We start from the raw sequence: 18,264 nt of genomic DNA, 5'->3' as shown, positions 1-18,264 counted from the left end.
TGTCACAGGTGTCAGGTGATTTTATGAAGTCATATCACACGACTTATATGAGATGCTCTGGACTTAGACCACTAAAGAAGAGTCAGTTATTGCCGGTAGAATCATATTACGGAGTTAATTCATTATAAATCCAACCATTGTCATAATGCTAACCTTAAACTGGTCCTATATTTAACCTTTGTCTCAACCCTAACCCTGTTCTTAAGTACTACTTTAAAGAGACACTCCGGACAAAAAAAAAAAAAAAAAAAAAAAAAAAAAGTAACCTTCGCTACGGTTACCAGGTTTACTCACATCCTTTGCAGGTGCCACAATAGTCTCAAGAGAGAGATTTTCCAGTTTACACAAGGAAAGGAATTTCTTGAAAAACTGCAGCAGCTTTGGGGTGGCAGGCTGTTTATTCATTCTTTAAATTATTCTCTAGCTGGTGAACGCAGAAGGAAGCTACATAACTAATGTTACTGCTAGGAAGCTGAATACCTTCTTTGACCATCTAAATCAAGTAAGATAACTAGCTGGCTATCTATATGCCTTAACTTCGCTTCTTTTATCTAGCTGAAAGGGCAAACTGTCTCTGGCATATATTTTGGGCTGAATACAGACACAATTTGTTTTCTTTACAATTTAATTCACCAGCTAAAGATTTATACAACATAAGCATTAGACTTGTATCAGGACCACACTTACAGCTTTGAGCTACATGGAAACTGACTGCCTTCACGGCTTTGAGCTACATGGAAATGTATCTTATTCCGCTTTCAAAGAAATAAACGCAGAAAAAATTAAACATTCACTTCTTAAAATGACAAAGCAAAATCACGGCGTCAGCCTTCTTGACACTGAATGCTACTTCATGGCCTTTGAGCTGGTCTCAGATTTAGGTGCTATAAATTGTAGATTGCCATGTTTACACAGTAACTGAACAGTCTTTTGTTTGACTACCACTGCACCAAGTAAACAACCGCAACATACACTTTTACACTTTTATTTTCTTTTGAAATATGTACAAATCAAAGTCCCACATTACATAGCAATGTTATTACCATTTTACCTTTGCTTAGGTACAAACTTCTAGTAAGCTTTCTACATAGCTTTGCAGCTAAAACAATTTGCAGCAGACTGCTGCAGTCCATCTATCCATCTCAGACATATAACATCTAAAATGGGTCGCTTTGTTTTCTGTTACCTACATTTCCACGTTGTTTCAAAAAAACAAAAAAAAAAAAACAAAAACACATTCACTCTGAAAACTTGAACCAAAATATGAAACTGTCAAAAAGTTTTGAAAATGAATACATGACTGTGTATAAATTCAATGATATAAGATTTTCAGAAACACACACGTCTCACGAAGGTGTCACTTTAAAAGTGCTAAAAGCAATGGCTGCACAAGGTTGTCTCATGCATGCTGTCCACTGCTTATATAACAGAACCTTTTATGGTCACAACTACTGTGATTTGATATTTAGAAATTACAGGACCATTTTTGAAAGAACAATAATATGTTTTTAAGTGTGCTTCTAATGAGAAAGACCAGTAAATAAGGTGAAGTCAATTGATATAAATAGTCTGAAAACCAAAATCCAAACAGAAAAATCCAAAAGAACAGAATTACATCACTGAAAGATCTGGATGCTGCAAATGGCATCAAATACAAACAACTGCATTTTCCAGTGAAAGACTAGAAATATTTTAAACATTCCTAGAGTCTTTGATGGCTGATATAGCTGAGAGGTCATTGCAGAGCAGCAGGTCAGGATGGTGATGGGGGAGCTTACTTTCAAGAATCTATGTGATTACATGCCTCATTAGGGCTAAGGGTGCTTTGGAGAAAAGGACAGACTCAGCTGCCCTGCATGTCGGTGCTGCCTGGGGACTGGGTGACACTGAGATACTGCCAGCTGAGTGCAGCAAGGAGCATGGCAGCAGAAAGGTAGAAGGGAGAGAGGTGGTGGGCTCTGGAGGGCAGTGCTGTCTTAGAAAGTGTCTTTTCCTGGATCACACCCAGGATACACAGTGTTTTGTCCCGCGATGGATCGGACAGCGAGACTTTCTGCAGAATCTAAGGGGAGAACATCAAAGTTAACAGTTTACATAGTCCAATAAGTAGTGCACAATTGAACAATTGAACAAATCAGGAATGTTTTTCTCTGTGGTACCTAGGCCAAGCAATCTTTTACATTGTTTTGGATTTGGTTACAACCTGAACTGAAGTCCTGATGTATCACACTAACCACCAGCACAACAAACTATGATTGGTTGGTTCCACTGTCATTTTCATGCTTTACAATGGGAGGTATCAATTTTGCGAGCAAAAAAAATTCTAGGCCTTCTGTTCTTGTTTGACTTTACATGACATGCTGTCTTACTCAGAGTAACGAATGCTGGTTAGATTTTTTTAATTATTATTTTTTTTACTGCTGTCAGTGCCACCAGTGTGTCATTTTTATGTACACAGCACATAGATCAATAAAAAGCAACAATATATCAGACTCATCGCACAAGCTCTGTATTATTAGGTTACATTTTCTCAATTAAAGTATATGCTGTAATTAAAAGTAAAACTCTTGCAATAAGATGGCTGCACTCTTAAATTATGACTTCGCTATAAAACCATTTAATCTTTCAGCCCTACTTATTATTTCTGTTACAAGCTTTAAATAACGGAGTGTAGATTAGAAGATTCAAAATGTCATCATTTTGTCATAGTGAAGTGAAACTGAAGACGTTTCAGACGTTTGCCTGTTGAACCACAAGAGGCCCACTGCAGAGCTGTTTGAGACAATTTATTGGTAGGGAGCAGTAAGGAACCAAACACCATTCGGGGAACTAGTTCCCACTTTGCAATTATTGTGATCATTGAGGACTATAATTGAAAATTAAATGATAAACACACCCTCAGGTGGTAATTTGGTTATTATAAGACAATTGTGTATTTTTAACCTTTTAAGGCGAATTAAAATAAGCCAGTTCACACCAATTTATTCAAAATGTTGCAGCCACACTGTACTTAAAATGAATGGGAAAAAAAAAAAAAATCTCTATCAATGTAAATAAAATGACCTCAACTGCAGATTTTTGAAAGATTTCTTTTAATTTGATAAAAACTCTCAAAAAACACTTTTTTAAAAACTATGCAAACAAAGTTTTTTTTAACTTTGTGTTTGCACAATTGGCTGACTCAGTGGAATGCATAACATTCAGAAATGTTCTTTACCAAAGGATAATTACAGTAAAGCTTTCCACTGACTGTATATTCCCTTCATTCATTCAACATTGACATTTGCAGTTAACGATTTGGCTCCCTCTAGTGGCCAGGAAAAATAGAACATCTGCCACTGTGAACTAGATCTGCTCAAATCAAGTTACAGGTTTTTCTGCACAGTTAAGTAACATGTATATGTTTACAAAGTGTTGGCAGGACACTGACCATCGTAAGAGTCAGCTTAAGCCAATTCAAGCCAAATGTCATGTTTTCTCAGCTGATTATTATGAATGTACATATTGATTTTGATCACAGTCAGAGCACAACGGACATATTTGTGGTCTCTTGTTTCTAGATAGATTGAACTGATCTCGATCTGTAGCTATTTGTGTGAATTAAGCTAAACCCAGGGAGTCTTAATTGGCTCTTGACATCCATATTTTTAACAAATATTCAAAGTTTTTTGCTAATTCTTGACCTCCAGACTCCTCTAAAACATGTTGAGACCAACATTGTGTGAATATAAAAATGTAGATGTTATATTTTTCCAATTATGATGAGAAATATGGGGGCAGAGCTAAATACATGGAGTAGTGCATTTATGTATAATTGTGACTGTAGCCAAAATGTGAAATGTTGATCTATAGTGCCACAACCAGGTCAAGAAGGGCCATTTCACCTGCCTGAGTGGTGGGGGAATACTGCGCCTACCCTCCAAGTTTGAGTTACATACCGTTTTAGGGATACTACTACTACTACTACTACTACTACTACTACTACTACTACTACTACTACTACTACTACTACTACACAAATAAAAACAGAACACAATGATTTGCAAATCCTTTTTAACCTATATTCAAACGAAAACACTTCAGAGACAAGATATTTAATGTTCAAACGGATAAACTTGATTGAATATTTTCAGAAAACATTTTTTGAATTTGATGCCTGCAAAAAAGACTGGGAAAGTTGAGGAATGCTCAAAAAACACCCGTTTGGAACATTCCACAGGTGAACAGTTTAATTGGAAACAGGTAAGTGTCATGATTGGGTATAAAGGGAGCATCCCTGAAAGGCTCAGTCGTTCACAAGCAAGGACGGGGTGAGGTTCACCACTTTGTGAACAACTGCGTGTCCAACAGTTTAAGAACAACATTTCTCAACATGTAATTGCAAGGAATTTAGGGATTTCATCATCTACAATCCATAATATCATCAAAAGATTCAGAGAATCTGGAGAAATCTCTGCAAGTAATCGGCAAGGCAGAAAACCAACACTGAATGCCCGTGACCTTCGATCCCTCAGGTGGCACTGCATTAAAAACCGACATCATTCTGTAATGGATATTACCACATGGGCTCAGGAACACTTCAGAAAACCATTGTCAGTGAACACAGTTCGTCGCTCCATCTACAAGTGCAAGTTAAAACTTTGCCATGCAAAGTGAAAGCCATATTCACTAACACCCAGAAATGCCGCCAGCTTCTCTGGGCCCGAGCTCATCTGAGATGAACTGACGAAAAGTGGAAAACTGTCCTGTGGTCTGATGAGTCCACATTTCAAATTGTTTTGGAAATCGTGGATGTCGTGTCCTACGGGCCAAAGAGGAAAAGGACTGTCCGGATTGTTATCAGCGCAAAGTTCAAAAGCCAGCATCTCTGATGGTATGGGGGTGTGTTAGTGCCCATGGCATGGGTAACTTGCACATCTCTAAAGGCACCATTAATGCTGAAAGGTACATACAGGTTTTGGAGCAACATATGCTGCCATTCAAGCAGCGTCTTTTTCAGGGACGTCCTGCTTATTTCAGCAAGACAATGCCAAGCCACATTCTGCACGTGTTACCACAGCATGGCTTCGTAGTAAAAGAGTGCGGGTACTAGACTGGCCTGCCTGCAGTCCAGACCTGTCTCCCATTGAAAATGTGTGGCGCATTGTGAAGCTCAAAATACGACAATGGAGACCCCGGACTGTTGAGCAACTGAAGTTGTACATCAAGCAAGAATGGGAAAGAATTCCACCTACAGAGCTTCAACAACTAGTGTCCTCAGTTCCCAAAAGTTTGAGTGTTGTTAAAAGGAAAGGTGATGTAACACAGTGGTAAACATGCCCCTGTCCCAACTTCTTTGGAACGTGTTGCAGGCATCAAATTCAAAATGAGTGAATATTTGCAAAAAGCAATAAAGTTTATCCATTTGAACATTAAATATCTTGTCTTTGTAGTATATTCAATTTAATATAGGTTGAAAAGGATTTGCAAATCATCGTATTGTTTTTATTTATGTTTTACACAACATCCCAATTTCATTGGAATTGGGGTTGTAATAAAACCTACATTTACACTGACTTATTGAATGTTAAATAGACTGAACTAGACTAAATTCATTAAACTGGCCTAATTTTTGTATTTCATAAAATGTCCTCAGTGTAAACAATGATATTGTTGATAACAGTGATTTATTTTAAAATAAGACAAAATTTATTTTGTTTGTGCTCTATAGCGGCACCTCATGGCCACTTGAGGTCAAACTTTATAATCTATTATAGATTGCCTATGTGGACACATTATATATGTTTTGTGATTGGTCAATGATAATAAACCTACGTTTACACTGACTTTTATTGAATGTTTTATGGACTGAACTGGACTAAATTCAATTCAACTGACCTAATTATGCACGTGTCATACTGTCCACCATTACTGAACAGTTTGTGTGGCGTACTGAACAGATTTCTGTATTGTGTTTACCATCTACTTCTCTACAACTGCTCTGTGTTCATTCCAGTATCGCGCTCTGGAGGAACTGTTTTATTTCTTACTCAAAACATGACTGATAAGAAGAAGTTGTTCCTGAAATTTTATTTGGAGTTGCACCAGATTTGAATTATGAGGAAGCATTTGGTCTAAACTAACTCAACATCCAGTAAGTGCTGAGAAAGAATGGTAAATGACCAGCCAGTAAGCCACACTTTTTCAATGCATTAGATACATATACCATAAAAAAGTAATTAAGAATGAAGTTTAATTTGCTATTTGGTACTTTTCAAACTTGTTTCCCATCAAGTTTCCTGAAGCAACATAGAGCACAACATGTTTCTTGAGGGAAAGTTCCTGAAGGTGACTGAAAATTTTTCACAAGTAAACATACATAATAATGACATTACAGAAGCGTTCCACTCTCATACCAAACCCTTCGATCTATAATCAGTACTGTTACCTAATTGCCTTTGTATCAGCTGACAAAATGCAGTACATCTACAATAGGACCCACCTCTTGAGTGTACTGTGCAATGATGCTCTGTACGGCTTGCATGTTTGTGGCCTCCATCATCAGAGTGACAGCCTGTCCCTTCCTGATTTTTACCACGCCCTGAAACACCTGCGGATTGTTGTAGCAGGCTGAGAGAGTTGCTATTGCCATGACCTGGTGAGAAAGACACAAAGCGTTCTTTATTAAAACATTGGGGTTGCTTTGGGATGACATTTCCTCATCTCACTTCTATTACATTTAAACCTTGACCAATTTTCTCCATATTAATGGAATCATTTTTTTCCTTATTTTCTGCATAAGTAACCAGGTGTATTGAGTATTTGTGTGTAATGTCTACTGATAAGGTAGTACAAATAAGGGATGTTGATATTAGCATTGTGTGTCACTGGAAAGTTTGAGCAAGCACGTTTTATAAAGTGTCTTATTATTTTTTGAAGGAGCAGATTAGCCGTTAGAACCTTTGGTGTACGTATTGCCGATCATGGGTCTCAATTACAGCACATGAGGTGTGAGAGTTAAGGACTTTGTGGGTATGATGTCAGATGAAATTTGGAGAACTGATGCTGGACACTGATTTAATGGTTGTGTGAAAATAATTCAGACATTTTATTTTTAACTTGCTGTCTAATGCAGATATTGGCCTATTTATTTGAGCTATATCTTCTGAAACTGAAATTATTTTGAATGATTCTGTCTGAAAAGACAGCTTTCAGAGATAGGCTACAATGTGGAGCACAATACTACTTTTTCCTTCTCCATACTGACACATATATTGAAACTTTCCTCCTAAACTTCACAACCAACTATTTTTCATCAAATCATTTCAATTAAGATGAGTATCTAAAAGTAGGCTATCATGCCAAAATTATTGAAATACTACGAGCCCATGAAAACATGACCGTGCGTGAATGTGTGATAATTCAGGCTAGATTTGTTACAGGATTGTATTGATACATTAATTTCTCCATCAGAAACCTGATCCAATATTTTCTGTTGATATCGCCATTATATTAATACCTGGTATCAGATCAATGCCATCTCTACTAGGATGACTTGAAGATGTGGAAAAACAATGTGGACAGTCCTGACCAACTACATTGTTTTTGCATTTAGATGCTGTTCGCCAATATTGATGTTTAACTTCACACGTTTAACTGATGTGAAAGAAGCCATCAAGTACAATCACTTAGGCTCAGATACCACCGTTACTGGAGCAAGAAACTTTGCTCCAGGAACGTACAAACTCATAAAATTCATTTAAAAATTGTATTTTTTTAACAAGCATCTCTTTTTTTCATGAACAATAATATTGACCATTGAGATTAAAAAGAGAAATGCTGCTGATTCTGAAAATTCACCCAATATGTAGCTGCTGCAACAAGTCAGTATTTGTCATATTATAATTTAGCTCACACTGAATTTGAATAGATGCGCTCAGTATTTAAAAAAAAAAAACAAAAAAAAAAACAAAAACAAACAGGCAGTTTTACAAGAACCACATGAATATATGCAAACTAAAACAAGCATATGAAGAAGTACCTTTGACCAACAATCCTTTAAACCCAGCCCTACCCTGGAGAAACATATAAAAGACCTTAACTGATCTGAGGTGTGAATACTGTATGGCATTCTGACCTGTGGGATGGCACAGAAGTTGAAGACGCTCTGGTTGCGAAGCCGGGACAGGTAAGCAATGACATCAGGAACATGGCGGAGGGCATCAGTCACCAGCAGGTTGAGGCAGGCCAGGGCTGAGCTCAGGTTCTGCGGCTGGGCAAAGTCTTGCAAATGAGAGGCAAACTGACTCCATGCCTGTTGGATAAGCACACACAGCTATTATTAGCAACACTGTAATATTTAATCAACAGTAAATCCTCTGCTACATCGGAGTATTAAAGAAATATGCGTTATGGTAAACCTTTCTGGTAAATAACATCTCAAATATGTAGGTATAACAGCCCTCTGAAGTCGTGTTATTCTGTAGTTACCATCATGCCCGTATTAGGAGCTCTGGGTCTAAGCAGATGATTGATGCTACATACATGCTATACGAATTATGCTCCATACATGCTACAAGCTAACGCTACTGGGCACTGACCGGTCATGAAAGTAAGCCCACTATTAAACTTCAACATAATTATACAACACACCAGCTACTCAAACGGTAGCCTACTATGACGAAGTCAAGTTAACTACCACAGTATGCAAAGACCGCTAGTGTGTGAGCAGTATTTTGGTTAGGTGCCACTGTTATGACGTCAGTAAAGTGCACAGCACTGTTAGCTTGCATGTAGCAATATTCATATTTTGGTTTTTTAACAACCTTGTAACTGTGAGGGGGAGAAATACATTAGACAAGGTCTACTCAAACATTCAAAGAACAGTTTTAAATCAACATTATTACCAGATCTGGGCCAATCAGATCACTACTCTAAATTTTTAACTCCTGAATACACCCCCCTCAAAAGAAAATCTCAACCCATCACAAAGACTACCAAGACATGGCCTGAAGGAGCTTCCTCACAGCTGCAGGACTGCTTCGAAAGGACCAACTGAGATGTCTGAGGATCAGGAGGAGTACACATCAGCTGTACTCTACTTCATCAAAAACTGTGTGGACAATGTTACAGTGGACAAAAACATCAGGGTGTACCAAAAGACCTGGATGACAAAGGAGGTCCGAATTCTCCTCAATGAGTGGAATGCTGCCTTCAGGTCTGGTGATGGAGCCCTTGATAGCGCAGCTAGAAACAACCTAAAGAGAGGCATCAAGGAGGCTAAGACAAGAGGAAAATTGAGGATTGCTTCAACAACAATGACCCACGGCAGGTGTGGAGGGGCATTCAACACCTCACCAATCACAAGACCAGAAGCTGCCCAACAGTTAAAAGGTGACGCCTCACTGACAGAGGAACTTAACTGTTTCTTTGCTCGCTATGAGGTGAAAGCATTGGAGACAGACACAAGGCCTCCACCAGTCTCCCACATCCTCACTGCGCAGGAGCATGAGGTGAGACATGTGCTCAGGGCAGTGAACCCCAGAAAAGCTGCTGGTCCTGATGGTGTGACAGAAAAGGTGCTGAAGGTATGTGCAGACCAGCTCTCTGTGGTCTTTACAAAAATCTTCAACCGGTCCCTGTCCAAATCCATCATCACACCCTGTCTGAAGTCTGCCACAATCATTCCACTGCCAAAAAAAGACTACCATCAACGACCTCAATGATTACCGTCCGGTCGTACTCACACTGGTCATAATGAAGTGTTTTGAGAGACTGGTTCTGCATCACATCAGAGCCATCCTCCCACCCACCTTTGACCCACACCAGTTTGCCTACAAAGCCAACAGATCCCCAGAAGATGCCATCACCACTTCTCTTCACACAGCTCTCACACACCTGGAGAACCAGGGGAGCTATGTGAGGATGCTCTTCATAGACTTCAGCTCAGCTTTTAACAGTCATCCCCCACAGACTGGTGACCAAACTCAGACTTGGGACTTTCACAACCCACCTGCCTCTGGATCAAAGACTTTCTGACAGACTGTACCCAGTCTGTAAGATTGGGTCTCCATCATTCCTCCACCCTCAAACTCAGCACTGGAGCACTACAGGGGTGAGTGCTTAGCACACTTCTCTATGCTCGGCACACCTATGACTGTGTCCCAACCCACTCCTTCCAGACCGTAGTAAGGTTTGTGGATGACACGACAGTGGTTGTACTTATCTCTGCAGAAGATGGGACCGCCTATGAAGTCCAGGGACTGACTGAGTGGTGTTCAGGAAATAATCTCACCTTGAACTCCTCAAAAACAAAAGAACTCATTATAGACTTCCAGCGGAAAGAAGCAGTCCCCATACCACTGTACATCAATGAGGACTGTTGAAGGAGTCCCTTCCTTCAGATTCCTGGGCATACACATTTCTGAAGATCTCTCCTGGCCCACCAACACCAAGGCAGTGGTCAAGAAGGCGCAGCAGAAGCTCTACTTCCTGAGAATTCTCAGGAAAAGCAAACTTCAGGAGTAGCTGCTTGTGTCTTACTACCGCTCCACCATTGAGAATGTGCTGACATACTGCATCTCAACGTGGTACAGCACCTGCTCAGCGGCAGAGAGGAGAGCACTGTAGGGGGTCATAAACACGGCCCAGATCATCGGCTGCCCACATCCTGAAGGACACATTTCAATCGGGACATCATCTGTTTGCAATAACTAACTGCTACCTCACTTTCTATTGTCCATCGTCTGTTTAGAATATATAAAGAAATGGACTATAAAACTATATTTAAGATTTTTATACAAATTTTCTTCATTCTGCACTTTATATACTTATCCTTATGTTTAATTGTTTTGTGTGTAGAAAGTGCTGTTGGATTGCTGCTCAATTTCATTGTACACTGTGCAATGACAAGAAATGCATCTTATCTTATCTTATCTTATCAACATCCTCTATTTGTGCTCACACAGATGCCAACTGATATGCTTGCCAATAACATCTTTTTCCCTGGCTCAATGGCAATAGCTGCCAAAATGAACTAAAACTCATGTTATTTTATTTACCTCTGTTGTCACAACTCTTATTTTTCCATGTGGGCTGCAGAGGACAGGGATTCCCCCTTTGTCTTCCTACATAAACATGTCTCAGTCTTTAACAAACTACCAAGCCTCTCATAAGTCAAACTATGGCTAGGGCAGAAGAGAAATCTAAAATAAAAAAAAATAAAAAAAAACCCACAAACACCACCACTAGTAGGGTTGGCTGTATGACGACAGACTTGTACAATGACAGAATTGCCACATTAGCACTACTGTTTTAAGATCTAGGTAGTGGGCAATACACAACAGCACTAAAAGTAAAGTAGAAGTAGGGTTATAACAATACACGTGTTGTATCTGAGATGACTCTACACACTGACCAATGAACAGCACATTCAACAAGACTGCAGTAAATGAAATATTTGAATTAATCAAAATTTCAAGGAATTCAAGTGCAATCTTCGTGGTATATTAACTTGTGTCTATTGTCTGAGCTTTTGACTAACATATTAGCTTGTGGCTGCCATGGTATGCTGCACATACACCATCCTTCTCTTTAAGAAGAAAACAGTTATTATTCAGTGTTGTGGATGTTAAAAATGGGACTCTGTTTCCCTATTTTTTTTTTTACTCTAATACAGTACAAAACACAGGTTTGTTTATTGTTTACATGTGCTGCTAAGAAACAAGTCTGGATCAAGCAAAACTCCTCCGTGAGACAGATACTGTACTTTTATGTTATATACCATTTTAGGCACTTCTTATTGAACTATATACTGAGCTGAGACATCAGTATGTTGTACTAAATTACAAAATTAATAAATTGTTAGACCTCCTAGTGTATAGTGGTATTATTTCATGATATGATCAATCTGACCTCCTGTGGCCAGAACACCCGGCCTTCCTGCTGGTCCTCCAAGTAGTCTCTGATGATGTTAGTCTTCTGTAAGAAAAGGCCCATGGAGTTGGCCAGCTCAGTGTCTCGGCCCACCTCAGGGTCCTCCAGCTGGGATGCAGAGAAAAGTTGCGAGAGACCCATGCCTACCAGACCAGCCACATAGTGACAGTACTGCAGAGGAGAAGACATCACATTCATTAAAAACAAAAAGTACATTGCATACCTAAAAACAGTAATGGCAGCAATCTGGAACATGGAACTCTGTCTGTACTTTACCCACTTTTTATAGATAACTGTATGTGATGCAATGTCACAAACTATATGAGCAAATTTATGTGAGACTATGTAACAACTTAGTGCAGTTCGGGGTGAGAGTGTGATAATTTAGACAAATAGCATACACGTTAAACTGATAGCGACAATCTTCCATTTCTTAGTTACAACAGTTTCTTAGCTCCAGTGCAAAACTAAAAAAAGCAAACTGGAGCCAATTGGCAGCATTAAGGTCACTTAAACACAGTATCTGTATCAGCGGTTAATGATACCAATGACTGATGCCACAAAGCAATTTCTGATGCGCATACATGCTCATCAGTAGATAAACTTAATGTTCATGGCAAAATACAGTATTTCATAGAAAGGCAGTAGTAGTGGGTGATGTACTAGATGGAATTCTTTCCAAGCTGTTTGTTTCACTGAAATGTCACAAATACATCAGATAACTCAACATACAAAGAGTGTAAAACATACAAGCTTTACCAACTTACCACAATAGCTGAACCATGCTTTTTTCAGTAATCACTCAACTCCTGCTATGTAGTTAGTTACAGTCTGAGTTAATATTAGCCAAGCTTGTTACTGAGGGAGGGAACATATTGAAAGACACCTGGAAAGAACTGTCGGTCTCTTGAGGTAATGACATCCTTTAGTCTTGGTTTAGCCTTTAGCATAGCATTCCACAAGCTGGAGATCTGTGTTCACTAGCCCCACCTGCGCTGCACCTCAACAGTAAGCTGCATCTTGCAGCAGTGGCAAATCACAGCCTTTTGCTTCAACAAAGCCAAGAAATCCATAGCTCAGCCACTGCTAAAGATGTGTGAATATTTTTTACATTCTGAGAGAATTAGAGTCTGATGTACAGAGAGTGAGCGGGATGCATGTATGAGACAAATGACTTCAGAAATTCAGATTTGAAACATTCAGCACAATTTTTTTGCCAACCAAGAAAAGCGGTTTTGTGCTTACATGTACAGACCACAGTTTTATCTCTAAACTGTTCAGTTGTGTTTTTAACTATTTTGCAAAAAAATATTTTCCATTTACCTCTGTTATATTCGGTTCTTATTACTCATTATATAATAGTAAATACTAACTGCATAGAGTAAATAAACAAGATGTTAGACTTAAGCATCTGAAATTGTACACCAACAAGTAAATGCCATTCATTCAAGGTTGATATGTTTTTTTGATTTGTGACAAAGAACACAGATTTTACCAAATTGCAATATTTAAAAAGTGGAAAAGTATAAATATCTGCACCTATAAGCTAATTAGGTTAAACATAACTAATTTTGGGGCTGATACTGGCGCATACTCAAGTATAGGGTATTAGCAAGAAAAAAGTGGTAGCTGTGCATCACTCCTAAATATGCACTATTAAGCAAGTTAAAGTTTACCTTATCCCACTCCTGCATTGTGCCAACTTTCTTCTCAAGGAATTCTGCCATCCCAACCCCCATTCTGTGGCAAATATCTGAAATCACATCCTGATATTCCTGGCCCAGGTTCCTGAATTCTACTGAAATCTGAAATGAGAAAAATCAGTGATCATTCTAGACAGAATAAGATCATTACTATCTAAGTCACAGGGCCTTCACGTCATTTAGTGTAGTTCCCTTTGTATAGATAGCAGTTCATCACACATTATCAGTAATGCAAAGCTAGTTAAAATGATGTATAACCATGATGCAGTTTGAAATATGTGTATGTTTTAGGTATGCAGTTTGCACAATGCTGGTCATATGCTTGCATTACTTGTTAGCTAGTCTCATAGCTCCAGTGTTAAAGCAAACAAAGAAACTTCAGACACCAAACATGTCTTGGCTTGACATCTACACTTTGGGCAACGGGAAAACTGGATAAATTAGATTTTTTTTTGCTGAACTACCACTTTAAATAGTGGTCCCCAACCATCTTGGTGATCTACTTTCCTGTATATTTCACTTCCAAACCATGCCTAACACACCACCTTCAGGTAATCAAGGACCAAAGAAGGCAACTGAAGGTAAACTCTGCAGGAGGGTATATATCTAGGAGCAGGGTTGGTGACCACTGCTATGCTGTTCAGGCTTATTGGGCACAGATTCATGTATTACCGATGGAAAGTCCTCTAGCACTTGTCGGTCCTTCTCCTTGCTCTCTGTGAAGCACCAGTCTGGCTCATAGAGGAACGTGTGGAAGTCATGCAGCAGTGGAACCTTCTTCTCCAAAGGAATGGTCATGTCGTCTTCAACTGTGTCCAGGGCCCGAAGAACCAGGTAGAATATACATACAGCATGACTACCACATGGAAAAAATGAAAGCGAGAAAGAGAACGAGAGAGAGCAATTAGAATTCCAGAAGATGCATCTTTCAGAGATGTTTGAAAGCACGGGTGAATTGTAACAACGAAATGTACAACAGCAGCATGGCATACCAGCTGCTTAAAATAATTCATGCCCTAAAGCCCTGCTCTGACCTTACATGACCATGTGCATGCTTTGTGGACAAATATTGCTTAGGCCATATAAATATATATTTTGCAAGCAACACCAATGAACATAATCAGTGCGTTTGTCAATAATAAAACATGGAATGTTTACAAATCTTCAAGTAGTATACATATATACATATACACACATACACACACACACATATTATATATATATATAGTTTGCAAGTGAATCACGTGAACTTTGTTGCGGTACAAACTTCTCCAAGCAACATGCAGCCATAAAGCAAGTCAGATCTTGAAGCTCTCAAACCAGCTTGCAACCCACCAGGCTTGTCAGGGCTTTTGTCAGTGTTAAACCATAACATACACAATTAACTAAAGTTTATGGTGCTTCAGCACAATCTTTCGCGCTGTTTACATCAGATAAGTTGTAAACTCTTTGCATGTCAATCCTCCCAACCAACATGGAGCCGAGCCGCAAAGAAAAGGAAACGGGCCATTGCAGTGTTTGGTGAGTGGGAGGGAGGAGTTTGACACGTTTCATGAGGAGACTTTAACAACCCTTACAGTTTAAATGATTTGACGTGAACTAAACGGTCTTGCTCAGACATACGCAGAAACTGTAAGAGGACGGAAAAGAACAGAGCGACAGTTTACAGCTCGTGTCTGGTCTTATTAAGACCACTGGAGCTTTCGGTCTTAGTAGGTCTATCACATTATTTACAGCAACAGACACGCCTCTGATATATAAACAAGCTAGGGCAAAAAAGTGGAAGTCTTACCGTAACTCTCCGTCGAGGGCCTGGATTACAGCGGCGAAACTTCGGCTGGTCTGGTTCAAATAAACATAGCATGTCCGCAAAGTCTCGCTCATGGACTCCTGACAAGAAAAGAACAAACACGCAGCGTGTCGATAAGGGCCGGCGAGTTTTAAGTGGTGGGGTCGGGCGACCAAGCAGCCCTCCTGAACGCCCCTTCTCCCCACAACTAGGGCGGGTGGTCGTGGGGCCGAAGCCGAGCCCCGCACCGAAAGCGTGCGCTTGAACACGGAGAAGGGCGCCGTGCTCTTGCAACAAACTCCTGCCATGTGCAGTTCTCCCCAGGTTTTGCTATAGAGTCATTGCAGTTTGGGGAAGCAGAAGCGCTGAAGTTGCGTGGAGGGTGAGTGTCGCTGCCAGCTGAGATAAAGTTGGAGTGGCGAGCGAGCTAGAGGATCAGCCACTGACATTTAAACAGTTGTAACTTGAGATGTAACCACAGCGCTCAGTTCAGTAGACTTTGTAGATCTGCGCCACGCAGCGTTCGTGCTTTGTTTCTGCCTTAGATTTGCCCCGCCCACTTTTTTAGAGCCAAAATAGGCCCGTCTTGTTTACTGATTCACGTCATCGCACGTCGAGTAGAGCAAAGGACAACTTATAACACTATAAGTATCACTTACACATCCATCCTTGTCATAAAGTGAGTACATTTATTCTATTGTCAAGATGTTGATGCAATCAAATGCAGATATGTCAGCAGCATAAAAGGCAATAATGAATTATTTTGATTGAGTCGACGTTAAATACGTCGACAGCAAGCAGGTGACTACAATGAGCACATGAGCATTTACTTCTGCCTTTGGAATATGTGACAATATTTGGGTAAAGAAAGCCCTAATTAAATGCACAAAATAAGTTTGCAAGCTGCTGAACATTTAAGGTAACTGAGTTTGAATTCGTAGTATCAATAAAAAAACTTTAAAATTTATAAAAAAAAAAATCAAAATTTACTTGTATAGCGCTTTTTACAACTGATGTAGTCACAAAGCAGAATTCCAGTAAAGACAGTTTTAGCATGAAATGTAAACCCCCCCCCCCCCCCCCACCAAGTGAGCAAGCCAGGGGCAGCAGTGGCAAGGAAAAACGGTCAAACTACCTACACATTATTGACGAAAAAGCGATGATGATGATGATGATAATGATATTATTATTGTGGGCGTTTTCTATTAAGGAGTGGGCGTGTCTTATCTTGCAGGAAGCCTATCTCTCACTTGGGGATCCTTAACAAGTTACATAATCAGAAAACTCAGGCCTGTGGTTACAGCTACTTCTGTTTAATTACTGTCTTAGAGAGAGAGAGAGAGAGAGAGAGAGAGAGAGAGAGAGAGAGAGAGCTCTTTATTACAAATACTGGCCCATTTTCGAACGTTACCTGGTGCTGCTAAAGCTAATCTATCATAGTGATCAGGACAAAACAGGTTTGCAAAAAAAAAAAACCCAAAAAGCTGAAAACGGATAAGAGGACTTGCTCCTAGGTGTCTTCAACATGGAGATCATTGGATTAACTGTCAAACATGCGCAGCGAATCCACCACACCACGCGCACACTGAGAACTAAGCTTATTATATAATGACAGCCCAGCCATTTCCTCAGCGGTTCTGTTTCGTAGGTTCTGTAAGGTATTGTCGACAAAAGATGTCAGAAAGACGTGCTATCTCTGTTGCTGATGGCGTTCCGGTCCAAATGCACATCCCCCGTTCAGTCAACGATTATGTGTTTTATTTTAGTCTCGGAAAAAATGGAACATGCAGAGAGAATGTGACGCTTCAAAACCCCTGAAGATGCGCGGTTTAACTCAGGAGACTGAAATGAATACAGATACATCAACCCAGATCTGCATTACGATGTGGTAAAGTCGAAGGATTTTGTGAAGCACGTCGCTGGAATATTGTTTATGCCTGAGAAGAATATTTTTGAAAGTATGAAAAAGGCTTTACTCACATAATCCAATTTGGGCATGACAGCGCGACAGCCTCCCATTTTGAATTTAAACAGGTTGTATATTTCTTCCGGATGTCCTAAAGACTTAAGAATATCCATTTTGTTGTGCTTACTTTTACATACGATGAAAAAGCTTATCTCGGCGCTGGTTCACTAAAAACGTGGCCTATGTTTTACCCCACGGTCTTTTTATCCATCCTAGTAGCATATCACCAGCTCGCAGAACAGGATTCCCTCCCGTCTGCATTTGCTAATACAATCCCTTCAAATCGCGCGAATCGTCAGATCGACTGAGCTTTGTGATTGGTAGCGGCATCATGGGCTCAGCGCCCTCGAACCAATAAGCTTCGAGAGCGGCTGGTGTGATGTCCCGCCCCTGACAGTGCGTGTTGGTCTTACAGAGTACGGAGCCTCTGATTGGACAGTTCACTGTAAGTACATTATAAACTACTGTGTGGTGATTCTGAGAGAACCGAGCGGGCAGAGCAACCATAGCTGCACGACCTCTGTCTGTAAATACTTGTTATCGACATTTAGAGCCTGTCTGTCTATCTATCATGTAATATCTATTAAAGGGGATTTCCTTCGATTTTTCAAAATATCTGGATACTTCAGTCCTTGAAATGTGAACAGTCATTCAGAGTGTGTCAATATGAAAACAGATGTAGAGAAACTTAATTTCTTTACAGTGGTGGTGATAGGAACAAGGGGTCACAATGTCTACAACCCAAATATAGCCATTTTATTTTACTATCTGAAGTGACCACTGAACCTACACTGCTCAAAAAAATAAAGGGAACACTCAAATAACACATCCTAGATCTGAATGAATGAAATATTCTCATTGAATACTTTGTTCTGTACAAAGTTGAATGTGCT

General features: G+C 39.7%; 1 protein-coding gene across 2 annotated transcripts; it reads right to left on the bottom strand.

Moving 5' to 3' along the window:
• Positions 1–969: 969 nt before the first annotated feature.
• Positions 970–17,636, bottom strand: fdft1 (farnesyl-diphosphate farnesyltransferase 1). 2 transcript variants are annotated; one of them, XM_017723836.2, is made up of 8 exons: positions 17,386–17,636; positions 15,409–15,506; positions 14,289–14,472; positions 13,590–13,718; positions 11,893–12,084; positions 8,117–8,293; positions 6,482–6,634; positions 970–2,062 (listed from the first exon to the last, which is right to left on the bottom strand). In XM_017723836.2, exons 1-8 carry the CDS (start codon positions 17,482–17,484, stop codon positions 1,844–1,846), a joined length of 1,251 nt encoding a protein of 416 aa, XP_017579325.1. In that variant the 5' UTR covers positions 17,485–17,636; the 3' UTR covers positions 970–1,843. The 2 variants fall into 2 exon arrangements, with proteins under 2 accessions (XP_017579325.1, XP_017579324.1); XM_017723835.2 differs by lacking the exon at positions 17,386–17,636 and having other exon boundaries at positions 15,409–15,713.
• Positions 17,637–18,264: the final 628 nt, after the last annotated feature.

Source organism: Pygocentrus nattereri, chromosome 4, assembly GCF_015220715.1.
Source record: "Pygocentrus nattereri isolate fPygNat1 chromosome 4, fPygNat1.pri, whole genome shotgun sequence".
NCBI lineage: Eukaryota > Metazoa > Chordata > Actinopteri > Characiformes > Serrasalmidae > Pygocentrus > Pygocentrus nattereri.
Note: the sequence above shows the minus strand (reverse complement) of the source record. Positions and strands in the feature narration are given on the sequence as shown.

Coding starts and splice junctions, on each gene's coding strand:
- fdft1 (XM_017723835.2), bottom strand. CDS start 15,713: ATGGCAGGAGTTTGTTGCAAGAGCACGGCGCCCTTCTCCGTGTTCAAG. Junction 12,085..13,589: donor CAATGCAGGAGTGGGATAAG/GTAAACTTTAAC, acceptor TCTCCTCTGCAG/TACTGTCACTATGTGGCTGG. Junction 2,063..6,481: donor TTGCACAGTACACTCAAGAG/GTGGGTCCTATT, acceptor TTCTCCCCTTAG/ATTCTGCAGAAAGTCTCGCT.